At 42.3% G+C, this 13,078-nt stretch overlaps 1 protein-coding gene across 1 annotated transcript; it reads left to right on the forward strand.

Moving 5' to 3' along the window:
* The first annotated feature begins 77 nt into the window (after positions 1-77).
* On the forward strand, positions 78-12,641 carry DBR1 (debranching RNA lariats 1). Its single transcript, XM_087939900.1, has 8 exons — positions 78-647; positions 2,832-2,956; positions 3,875-3,955; positions 4,726-4,811; positions 5,983-6,207; positions 7,106-7,186; positions 9,599-9,744; positions 11,639-12,641. The coding sequence occupies exons 1-8, from the start codon at positions 448-450 to the stop codon at positions 12,324-12,326; spliced, it is 1,632 nt and encodes a 543-aa protein (XP_087796026.1). The 5' UTR covers positions 78-447; the 3' UTR covers positions 12,327-12,641.
* The last annotated feature ends 437 nt before the right edge of the window (positions 12,642-13,078 follow it).

Genomic DNA, 13,078 nt, shown 5'->3' on the forward strand with positions numbered 1-13,078 from the left:
TATCGTTAGGAAAAAGGGAAGGTGCCCTAAAAATGCTATTACGTTTCTTTTTAAAAGCGAATTTTCCACGGGTTGGAGGGAACGGGAGGGCGGCAGCGAATTTAAGGCGTTCCGCTGCGCGCTGCCCGCGTGCATCTTTCCTTTCCACGCCATTTTCCAGAGAAACCAATCCGGAAAAAAAAAAAAAACTCTGGGGCAGGAAGGAAGGAAAGCAGAAAGAGGGGGAAAAGAGGGAAAAACAGAAAAAGAAACCGCCTCCCGCTCCAACACAGCCCCGCGCCCGCTTGGCAAGGCAGCAAACCGCGGGACCCGGGCTCCATTTCCGCGGGCGCATGGGCAGAGGGCCAAGAAGCGGCGGTTGGTTCCGGCCGCGTCCCGAAAGCGAAGGCGGGCGCCTGCGTGGGAGAGGCCCCGGCCGACGAAAGCGCGCATGCCTCGTCCGGGAAGATGAAGGTGGCGGTGGCCGGTTGCTGTCATGGCGCGCTGGATAAACTGTACGAGACTCTGCAGCTGCTGGAGCAGCGCCACGGCGACGCCCGGCCGGATTTGCTGCTCTGCGCCGGGGACTTCCAAGCCGTGCGCAACGCGGCCGACCTGCGCTGCATGGCGGTGCCGGCCAAGTACCGCCAGTTGGGAGGCTTTGCCAAGTGAGTGGGGTGGGGTGGGGGGGACCGGAATATGGGGAGAGGGGGAACCGGGGCTGATTGGTGGTGGTGGGAGATCCGTTGCAGGCGGAGAGCCGAGGGAAGCGTTGTGAGTTTTGGGTCGCCGCGATGTACAAAAGATTTGAAAACTCTAGAAAGTGTGCAGAGAAGAGCAGCAAAAGTTGCTTAGGGGACTGGAGGCTAAAACATACGAAGAACGGTTGAAGGAATTGGGGCACGTCTAGTTTAATGAAAAGAAGGACTTGGGGTGACATGATAGCAGTGTTCCGATATCTAAGGGGTTGTCACAAGGGAAGAGGGGGTCCACCTAGAATAGAATAGAATTCTTTATTGGCCAAGTGTGGTTGGACACACAAGGAATTTGTCTGGGTGCAAATGCTCTCAGGATACATTAAAAAAAAAAACATTCGTCAAGGGTCAAGAATCAATAATCCTAAAAAGATAATGCTACTATCCTTCAAAGCGACCTTGATTATGTGTCTGAATGGTCAAATCATCTGGCAACTCCAAATCTTGACCAACAAACGTTCTATACTACACATAGGCAAAAAAAAATCAGTACACCAAATACAAGCTAGGTGGTTATGACCTCGTTGATGACCCTCACTCTGTCAAGGACCTTAGAGTACTCATTGTAACAGCATTGACAAAAAGGCATTAAGAGTTGTAAAACTAATCTTACAAAGCTTCTCCTCTGAAAATATCGAATTGCTAACTGGAGCATACAAAACTTTTGCCAGACCAATAGTCGAATACAGCTCATCAGTCTGGAATCCACACTGCATATCAGACATTAATACAATCGAGCAAATCCAGAAGTATTTCACGAGAAGAATACTATACTCCTCTGCTCGCAACAGAATACCCTACATCACCAGGCTTGAGATTTTGGGCTTGGACAACCTTGAACTACGCTGCCTATGGTTAGACTTAAGCGTAGCACACAAAATTATCTGCTACAATGTCCTACCAGTCAATGACTACTTCAGCTTCAACCACAACGATACAAGAGTGCACAACAGATACAAACTCAATGTGGCTTCAAACTGGATTGCAGAAAGCAACAGAGTGGTCAATGCCTGGAATACACTACCTGACTCTGTTGTTACATCATCTAACCCCCACTCTTTTAACCTCAAACTAACCACTATTGATTTCACCCCATTCCTAAGAGGTCTGTAAGGGGTGTGGATAGGTGCACCATCGTGCCTACCGTCCCTGTCCTATTGTCCCCATTTATTCGTACCTATTTCCTGTATTCATACTCATGTTTATACTTATACCTATTATCTTGTAAGCGATTGACAAATCAAATAAATGAATAAATATATAAATCATAACGAACAACACCGAATGATAGTCATAGGGTACAATAAGCAATCAAATCATACTAGGAAACAGTCAATATAGATCGTTAGGATACAAGCGACAAAGTTACAGTCATACAGTCACAAGTGCGAGGGGATGGGTGATAAGTAGTGATGGGAAGATTAATAGTAATAGTAGTGCAGACTTTGTAATAGTTGAACAGTGTTGAGGAAATTATTTGTTTAGCAGAGTGATGGCTTTCGGGGGAGGGGGGGAACTGTCCTTGTATCTAGTTAACCCTAATCCTAACCCTAGTCTCCAAAGCTTCTTGTCCCTTCCCTCAGGTGCTTTGGAGAATATTTCCTCTTCTTTGGGGCAACCCCTGAGATAGGGGAAGACTGCTATCATGTTTCCCCTAGTCCTTCTTTTCATTAGACTTGACATACCCAGTTCCTGCAACCGTTCTTCATATGTTGTAGCCTCCAGTCCCCTAATCATCTTTGTTGATCTTCTCTGCACTCTTTCTAGAGTCTCAACATCTTTTTTAAATCGTGGCGACCAAAATTGGATGCAGTATTTCAAGTGTGGCCTTAGCTGGACTACTAGAAGACCTACAAGGTCTCTTCCAACCCTGTTATTCTGTTCTACGAGAGTGGGGTCCCACAGAGCTGCTGAACTTGGCTAGCACAGCTATAATTTTATGCCCACTAACCATAGCTTCTTGGCAAGTCCCTTCCCTTCGGTTCCAATGGAAAGGGTTTAATTAATGGTGATCCTGTGAGTTCCCCTAAGTAGAGGATATCATAATAGAAAAACCTGGATCTTTAACAGCTCAAACTTCCAACTGTCTTTTCCTAGATATTATTCTGGAGAGAAGAAAGCGCCTGTCCTGACTATCTTCATTGGTGGCAACCACGAGGCCTCCAACCACTTGCAAGAGTTACCATATGGTGGATGGGTGGCCCCCAACATCTATTATCTTGGTATAGTTCTTTTTTGCTTTCTGGCTTGATAGTATCAAATGCTTGATGTAGAAATGGAGAAGGGATGGAATGGAACCCTACATGGATGAGACAATGCGGTTCTTCCATCAGTGTTTTATTTATTTATCCATCATATTTATACAGCTGCCCATCTTGCAGAACATCATAAAAACACATCATTTAAAAAAAATAATGAAATGTGCAGAAATGAGTAGATTGACATTTGCTATTAGAGAGCAAGAAGAAAGAATACTATAAAATTTGGGATTTATATTATCAATGGCTAGATAAGAAAATAAACAAAATACATTATAATATAGACATAATATAATAGTAAAGATGATACATACACTAATAAAATGTAATACTTGATGATGGTGAAATGAATGATATTATGAACTAGACATTGTAAAAGTTGAGATTTGCTCGAAAAGAATGATATGAATTTATAATCAAAGTCTAATAATGGTTTGATAACAATATAATACAGTATGGATAGTTGATTTATATAATATGAATTTTAATCTAAGGTTAGGAGAGAAAGACTGTTAATATTGTGCCCAAGAGATATATACCAACCGACACACTGTACAATGGAAAGATGGTTTTATGTTCTGTGTTTATGTTTGTCTATGTTGTTAAAATAAAAAATAAAAACACATTATTTTAACTGCAGCAGTTTGCTTCGGGATGTTGAAGCAGGTTCCCCTCTCCTCTCCAGCGTTTTATATCTTTATTTTTTTACATGCTCCATTTTAATTGCTGTGCAACTTTTTAAGATGTTTTGAGCCTTGAGAATTAGGGAGGAGCCTTCATGAGACCTGTTCAATTGTTATCTGGACATTCTGGATTTTAAATGGTTGCTTTTAACCTAGGTAATGTTTCCCTTTGTCAAGGTTATTCTATTACTCTCTACAGGTTATGCTGGAGTCGTCAGGTACCGAGGGGTGAGAATTGGTGGCCTCTCTGGTATTTTCAAAGGTCATGATTACAGAAGAGGTATGTGTGAGTAATTCTTCAAGCTCTTGTTTGAAGCAAATGGGCCGTTGAAATTTGTGTGGCTTGGTTCTAGTGCTTTTTGCTGCTTTTATTGTTACTGATATATATGTTTAGGATTGATCAACTGTAATGGGAAGCTGGGTTGTCAAAATAGGATCTGAAGCTATAGTTTGATCTTGGGTTATTTGACTAACACAGTCTCAAAAATCCCTCCTCTGAAGTTAGCTTGGAACTAATAAAACAAGCACACAAGGATGGAATAACTTCTGATCAGATAGTTTTATTACAGAAAAGTTAAGGAGACATTATGAAAGAATTCTAGTGATTGCCATGTATCAAAGGCCAGTCCTCTGTGTGGGTGGCCCTGTTTGTATGTGTCTCATATTTTGGTAACAATCAAGTCTCCAATCAGATGTTTTTTCCCTTTGACTGTGCAGGAGCCAACTCTTACTGTCTTTTCAATTCTTGTTTAAACCAAAGGGATAAATCCAAGCGTAGCATGATTTTCAGTCTAGTAGTTCTTTCTGTTAAATTCTTGTCTCCTTTGACTTTAGACTCAAGTTTATCAAACTTTAGATTCATCTCTGCAATTTGTTTTGGCAAGATAGTAGATGTGGCTTACTATTATTATATGCTCTCTGGGATTTTATTTTTAAGTTGATAGTTTAGCCTTCAGCCTTGGACTTCCTCCTATGAGTATTACCCAGGGCCTGTCTTTCAAAGCGAACCTTTCTTGATGTTTCAAGGTGCTGTTTCTGAACTTGTTTCAGGTCACTTTGAGTATCCTCCTTACACCCAAGATACAGTACGAAGCATCTATCATGTAAGAAATATTGAAGTTTTCAAGCTGAAGCAGGTAAATCTAAATATCATCTTGTCATTTATTGGGCTCTTCGTATTCATTCCCACCATCTAAAATGAAGTAGGGGATGCTGTAAAGGAAGGCCAATGCACAGAAGAATTATGGAGCTGAAAGGGACCTCAAGGATCATTTAGTCCAACCTCTGTAGGAGAGGTGATTGTCCACCCTCTTTGTAAAAACCTCCAGAGATTGTGTAACTCACAACCTAACTGGGTTAGGTCACAGAAAAGTCAAACTTACCTCTGTATCCTAGTAAACTGGCTAAATATGACCTCTAATTGTTATAAGACTCCAGCATTAAATCTGGATTGATTATGGAAGGTCTCTTTCTGAAGATGATCTCTGTATCTCTGTTCAAACCTTATGTCCAATCATGGTTTGCTGAACCATAATTTATTGAATAAACCACTTGTTATCTACATACCACATAATAACCCAACACTTTACAAACCATAATGGCTGTTCAGCTAAGCTGGAATCATATTAGCTTAATAAGAAATGCTATGTGCAAATCTGGTTTATATTAAACAAAGCCAATATATTTTTCTTCTCCATAAGTGTTCTTATTTATTAATTTGTTTATATTTCACATTTCTATATTGCCCATCTCCCTCAAACAATTCTTCAATATCATCTAATATCCTCAATCTATTTATGCCAAAGTTGACCGACATTTGCAGCTCCTATAACCAGCTCAACTCAAAAAGACATCAGCCAACTACAAAGTAAATCAATGCAACAGTAGAAGTAAATCAAAACTACAACCTCCCTCTAGATCAGGGGTCCCAACCTCCAGTCTGTAAGCTGGCACTGGGCCGTGGCATACTAGAAACCGGGCTGCACAAACAAGCAAAGCCCCATCCATGGAATGCAGGCAGCACACAAAGCTACGCCACTTCCCGGTCCACAAAAAACCTCTTTCCGTGGATCCGGTACCCAGTGCCCAAAAAGTTTGGGACCACTGCTCTAGATAACGCACCCATCAAACTTTGGTAGGATTCAGTCTAGTGAAATAAAACTGTCTTTAAAAATCACAAGGGAAGGAAATTTATCTGATCTTTCAGCTGAAGCTGATGGGAAATTGTTTGCACCTGGCTACTATCTTCCCTTTACCATCAACGGCAACAATTTCATTTCACTTCTGTTGTTGTTTTCGGCTTGACAGCTCAAGCAGCCCATGGACGTATTTTTGTCCCACGATTGGCCTAGAAGCATCTACCATTACGGAAACAAGACATTGCTGCTTAAGAAGAAATCCTTCTTCCGCTCAGAAGTGGAGAACAACATTTTAGGGAGCCCGGCGGCATCAGAACTCCTGCAGCACCTGAAACCCAGTTATTGGTTTTCGGCTCATTTGCACGTCAAGTTTGCAGCATTAATGCAGCATCAGGTAAGAGACAGGTCTCCAATGATGGCAACTTTAAGACTTGTGGACTTCAACTCCCAGAATTCCTCAGCCAGCCATGCTGGCTGGGGTATTCTGGGAGATGAAGTCCACAAGTTTTAAATTTGATATGTATTTGAATATAAGTAGCTCGGGTTGGTAGTTGGGCTGTTGGGCTGAGCTTGGCAATTTGGTTGAAAACATTTGGTCACCATTCGAGGAGACATTGTCAGTGCGCGAGCACAATTCAAAGCCAAGGTTGGAGACCCCCACAGGTAAGAAATGTAGAGAATGGGGGTGAGGGGGATTGCTTTCTTTAAACTGAGTACATTGTAATGAAAACTGGAGAACTTTAATGGTGGACATAATCTCCCAATTTTGCAAAATGTTTCACAGGAATGTTAGTACTCAAAAGACAGTCTGTTTCAAACTATAATAGTTAAGATAGCAGCTTCTTAAAGGAATACCAAGATTGTTACTTATTTATCAACTCTTTATTTCATTGTTTAAGATTACCGTCTCACCATTGACTCAGGACAGGCTACAGAAGATTAAAAAGTTAAAAGTAGATTATAAAATCAATTAAAACAACAGTAAAAATGGCCAAATTGTGGGGAAAGGAAAATCCACGATTGTGAAATAATATCAATTCAAATGGTGGGATTCACACCACTCCCTGGCCTGTTGTCCTAAAGGACAAGATCTGGGAGTTGAAGTCCACATATCTTAAAAGACGCCAAGGTCGAGGAAAACACTACATTATAGAATCAGATGACACTGAGTACAGTGGCAATAGAAGCTAGAAATCGTATCATGTTATCATGAATGTTAAAAATTGAACCTTAAAAACGGTGGCAGGGGGAGGCCTTTCACAATATGATTGTCCCTGTTCTTGCTTTTTTAGGCTGATAACAATGAAGAGCAACCCAAAACTACCAAGTTTCTGGCTCTGGATAAATGCCTGCCCCACAGGGATTTCCTTCAGGTAAAACAATCCTCAGTTTTTCTTTTTGGACACATTCGGACAGTGATGGCAAACCTATGGCATGCGTGCCAGAAGTGACACGCAGAGCCATCTCTCCAGGCACGCCAGCTGTCACCTGTTGCTCTTCCGGGTTCCGGCATGGACATGCACACTGGCCAGCTGGTGTTTGTGCACGGAAGCTTGCTGGAAACCAGAAGAGCAGCTTCTCGGCGTACACATGCATGCCAGAGAGCTGCTCTTCCAGTTTCTGGCTTTCCCTCATGCGTACTTGCGCTTTTTGTGTCGAAAAGGTTTGCCAGCACTGCATTAGGATATATCAGTAAGATACAACAAACTTTGGAGACTTCTGTGGGAGGAGAGCAAAATGATTAGCTAACCACTTTGTGGGTGGGTGTGCTTTCATTATTATTATTATTATTATTATTATTATTATTATCTCATCTGAACTTGCATTTGCATTTGATCCTAATTTCATCAATCAACGTTTAAAGGCTGCTCTTCACTTGATTGACCCAGGATTTTAACTGTAAGCATGACATACTTGGAGAACTTCTATCTCATCCATTTACATACAAGACTCTTACTCAATGGGTCAGGGCTGTCAAAACTCGTGGTCCACAGGCCAGATGCGTCATGCGCTGGCCACGCCTATGCCTGGTTTAGCGAAGGGGGGGGAAGTCCCGATATATCACATGACACCGCCATGACGACGTGAGTTTGACACTCCTGCAAAAGACAGCAACAAGAGCAAAGGGATTATATCAGAATAGAAAGTATTTATAATGAGTGTATTTTATTATGATTAAAAGTAGGGGAATGAAAATTTATTAAATTATATAGGTAAATCTTGGCTAAGTGAAAATAAAGGGAAAAAATGAAATGGTTATATGAATATCTCTGGAATAAATATAAGATACAATGTAGATTGGGGGATATACCATGTGGATCCTAAATATATTAGTCTCATTTTATTTTTACTCTTTTTTTGGTTGTTTATTATATTTCGGTCTAGAGAAAGCTAAGGATGATAATGATGTATAATGTAAAATAAAATAGGTGTAAGCTGAAAATGGGAATAATGGGGGATAAAGAATTCAAAATATATGTGAGGATGAAATGATATTGATATTGAACTAATGAATTTAAATATGACATGGAAACTTTTCTAAAGATGGAATGGATAATGACTTGATGTAATGTTAAACAAGATAGTTGGAAATGTAATTATGACTATGCATAAATGACGTAATCTGGAATCATGTTGCTGACGTGAAGAGATGTGTAAAAAAAATAAATTTAATATTTTTTTTTTTAAAAAGAGCAAAGGGGATTTCCTCTCATAGGGCTTCCCTCCCAAATTTATGCCTTTCCAGCTTTATACTTTGACACAAACCTGGGAGAACCAAATAGTATCAATAACCTGATTGAAACCCACTAAGGTCATCTTTGGCCCCTAGCTAAAGATTCTGCACACCTACATTACAGTTAGGATTCTGAGGTACAGATAATCCTCGGCATAACGACCACAACTGAGTTCTGTTGCTAAGTGAGACAGTTGTTTAGCAAACTTTGCCGCGTTTTATGACCTTTCTTGATGCAGTTGTTAAGTGAGCCACTGCAGTCACTAAATGAGTAACATGGTTGTTCAGTTAATAACACGGTTGTTAAGTGAATCCAGCTTCCCCGCCGACTTTGCTTGTCAGAAGGTCGCAAAAGGTGATCACATGACCCTGCGACCATCATCAATATGAGTCAGTTGCCAAGCGTGTCAGTTTTGATCACATGATCACGGGGAGGCCACAAGGGTTGTTAAGTGTGAAAAAATAGTCATAAGTCAGTTTGTTAAATGCTGTTGTAACTTTGAACGGCCGCTAAATGAAGTGTTGAAAGGTGAGGACTTGTATAGGTATCCCTGTGTCAGGGTTGCAGCAGTTACCCCAATTAAATCATGAGTCTCGAGCCAAACTTCCAAAAACTTCAAAAGAATTTATTGGGAGTTAATATGTCTGGCATTGCCTGGGTGTAGCCGACTCATTCATTGTTGCCCTTGGCCCTGGTTTCCCCCACCCCACCCCCTGGGTGTAATTCATATTCTCCAATGAGACACATCCATAGCCAAGAGTCATCAATCATGTTCTCCAGTTAGAATTTTGCACCGCAGAAACTTCAGTCACCTGGTTATTATCTCTGAAAAACTATTTATGGAATGCACTTTTGGTTTCCAAGCTGCCACATTACTCTTTCAAACCCCTTTCCCCCCTCCCTTTCTGTTGGCATAGAAATATTTTATGAGTTGACATTCTGCTCCCCTCACTTCTTGAAGGTCACCTGTACAATACGAAAGTTCATGATTGCCTTTTCTCTGTTGTGAGAGCCAAGAGGCCTCTCTTGATTTCTCATTCTTCTCTTAAGATTGTAGAGATCGAACACAACGCCACTGCATCTGACTGTCTGGAATATGACCCTGAGTGGATTGCTGTTCTGAAGGCGACTAATGATCTCGTTAATGTCTCTCCTTGTTACTGGAACATGCCTGAAAATAACGGACTGCATGAAAAGTAGGTGTACCGTAATCTTGCAGGCTGGTAAATTCAGTCTGAAGTTCTAGAGCGGAGGGCCCCAACCTGTGGGCCGCAGCCCACTAGTGGGCCATGGCCTTTTGGCCACCGGGCTGCATGACTGACTGGCCGGCCAGTACGTGCACTTGTGCTAGCGTTGCCACGAGCGCTGTGTTGGAATAAAGAAAGGAAAAATATAGTTCAGCACGAAATGCAGTTGCTTTACAAGAAGATTCAACCATGTAAGCCAGGGGTGTCGAACTCAAGGCCGGGGGCCACATTTGGCCCACGGGGTGCTCAGAGCTGGCCCACGGGGCCTCCCTGGGAACAGCGAAGGACTGGCCCGCAGTGCTTCTGCCAGCAAAAATGTAGCTGCAACACTCTGCCAGCAAACCCAGAGCTCACTTTTCACCAGCAGAGCGCTCGGGCCACCACAGGTGCCTCCAACATGAGTGACGTCAAGCTAGCCACACCCACCCTGGCCATGCCCACCTGCCTCCCCCAGGTCAAACACAAACCTGATGTGGCCCTCAATGAAATCGAGTTCGAGACCCCCGATGTTGGGTAGTGAGAGAGATTCTTCCTGCCCAGACATTAGAAATAAGAGCTGAAATTCTAAGCCGCTATATCGAAACCGCTAAGAAACTTTATGAACTTTATGAGTGCTGCGTGGGTGCTGCCATCACCACCTCATTTGCATCATGTGCTCACAGCCCTGTTTGCGCATGCGCGTATATAGGCTCCTTTCCCTCCCTCTCCCCCACCCTCCAGGCCGCCAACCCAGAAAGGTCAGGGGTCACTGTTCTAGAGAACTATAGGCTAGAAGGGTAGACCAGGTTTCTCAGCCTTACTCGGACTAAGTCAAGGACTTTGTACAGGTATCCCTTGACTTACGACCAAAATCGAGCCCCAAATTTATGTTGATAAGCAAGATCTTTGCTAAGTGAATTTTAAGTGCCCCATTGAACGACCTTTCTTGCCAGAGTTGTTAAGCGTATATCATTGCAGTTGTTAGTAAAGTGAATCTGGCTTCCCCATTGACTTTGCTTATCGGAAGGTCGCAAAAGGGGATCATGTAATCCCAGGACACTGCAACCGTTGTAAATATGAGTCAGTTGCCAGCTGTCTGAATTTTGATCAGGTGACTATGGGGGTGCCACAATGGCTGCAAGGGTGAAAAATGGTCACAAGCCACTTTTTTCAGTGCCGTCGTAACTTTGAACGGTCACTAAAGGAACTATTGTAAGTCGAGGACTGTCTGTACATTGTGTCTACCAGCTTCTGTCCATATGGATTGATAGCCCTGTTAAGTAACAATCAAAAACAAGGCTGGGCAACCTTCGGTACTTCAGATGATGCTGAATTACCAAGTTTGGGCAGCTATAGGAAGAATGGCCAGGGATGCGGTGGCTCAGTGGCTAAGACGCTGAGCTTGTCGATCAGAAAGCTCGGCAGTTCGGCGGTTCAAATCCCTAGCACTATGTAATGGAGTGAGAGCTCCCGTTACTTGTCCCAGTTTCTGCCAACCTAGCAATTCGAAAGCACGTAAAAAATGCAAGTAGAAAAATAGGGAGCACTTTGGTGGGAAGGTAACAGCGTTCCATGCGCCTTCAGCGTTTAATCTTGCTGGCCACATGACCACGGAGACGTCTTCAGACAGCGCTGGCTCTTCGGCTTTGCAATGCAGATGAGCACCACCCCCTAGAGCTGGAAGCGACTAGCATTTATGTGCGAGGGGAACTTTTACCTTTACCTTAGGAAGAATGGCCAGTAATTATGGACACATCTGAATGGAGTTCCGTAATTTCTTTGCTCCTGATAAAAAGCGTGTACAGGAGTACAGAATAGGGAGGGTTCATTTCACTGAAACTCTCGAACTTTTCCCCTTTTGCAGATGGGACTACAGTGTTACGGAAGAAGATATCAAGAAGCTTTTGGAAGAGGTCAACCATGACCTTGTGATTCCCCAGAACTTCAGCATTACAGAGGCTTGCTACAATTCAGACAAGTCTCCACAAAGGACGGACTTGATTCATAGAATCAACCCCCAGACTACCGAGTTCTGTGCCCGGTTTGGCCTTGTGGACATCAATACTAAAATCCAACAACAGAAGGAAGAGCGCAGAGATAATGTGCATGGGGGTGAAGAGGAAGAAGTGGAGGAGGAAGAAGCAGAAGAAATAGACACTACTGGGTCAATGATGGAGTCTAGCACCGATGTCTCTAGTTCAATTTCTTTGAACCCTGATGAAATATTACTGGATGAGGATAGCTGCGATGACGACTTGGAGGCCTCAGAAGGGCCATCCTCTGACTTTTCCTGCAATACTTCAGAAATCTTTTCTGATATCAGAATCCTGCCTGATTCTATGGTAGTGTCCCCCAACGACACTCTGGATGCTGTAGAAGATGAACTGGAGAAATCCAGCAATGGAAATCAGGCCGCGGAGCAAAGCCCTGGTGTGAAGCCTTTGAAGCGCTTAAGTGATGAGAACAAAGAAGGGACAGTTGGCCCCAAGAAAATCAAAAGGCGGAACCAGGCTATCTATGCTTCCAAAGATGAAGATGAGACTCCTGGATGAGAATCCTTGATCGAACTGAGTGACGGGATCGTATTCTTGGCGTGCCTGTGGCAGCTCCAGAAGTTGTGAAGCTCTGTATACTTTTGATATTGAAGTTGTAATAAAAGCCTTATTTTTAAAATAGTACTTTTTATAGTAGATCAGGTGTTTTATTGACATCCGCAGATTGATTTGGAAGAAGGAAATTACAGGCTTTTTTTGAGAACCAAAAGCTAATGGAAAACTTTAGAATTTTTGCTACGGATTTCCCTATGATTTGGATTTGCTTTAATGGATTCCAAAAAAAGAGATAAAAGAAATATTGTTTGCACCTAATGGAATGGATTCAAAGTCTTTTCACTTTTATTAAAACTCATGTTTTTGTTTTATCATTCAATTTACTTTTATATCCAAATCCAAATGTCCATCCATATTGGATGTATTTTGTGGCAATAACAAGTGGTTTCTTTCCTTTGTTCAGATCAGCCATAGAATCAAGTCAGATATCTTTATTATGGGTCACAGACCGGATAAGTCCCAGAACTGAAACAAGGATAGATAGTCTGGTACTTTTCAGATATTTTGGACTACAGTATCCGTAAGGCCTTATGGACAAACGTTGAGCATTTTAGAAGGTCTGTGTGTGTACTTCTGGGATAATCTGTGATATTGTTATCTCTAGGATAACAAGCAAAATAATAATTTCTGAAATTGGAAAAACAAAATGGTGCATTGGGCCAGAAGTAAAAGTTTATCCTCCTTAGTGTCATAAC

The sequence above is a fragment of the Pseudonaja textilis genome, chromosome 10 (assembly GCF_049901715.1).
Source record: "Pseudonaja textilis isolate UNSWEBS1 chromosome 10, rPseTex1.2, whole genome shotgun sequence".
In the NCBI taxonomy this organism is placed as follows: Eukaryota; Metazoa; Chordata; class Lepidosauria; order Squamata; family Elapidae; genus Pseudonaja; species Pseudonaja textilis.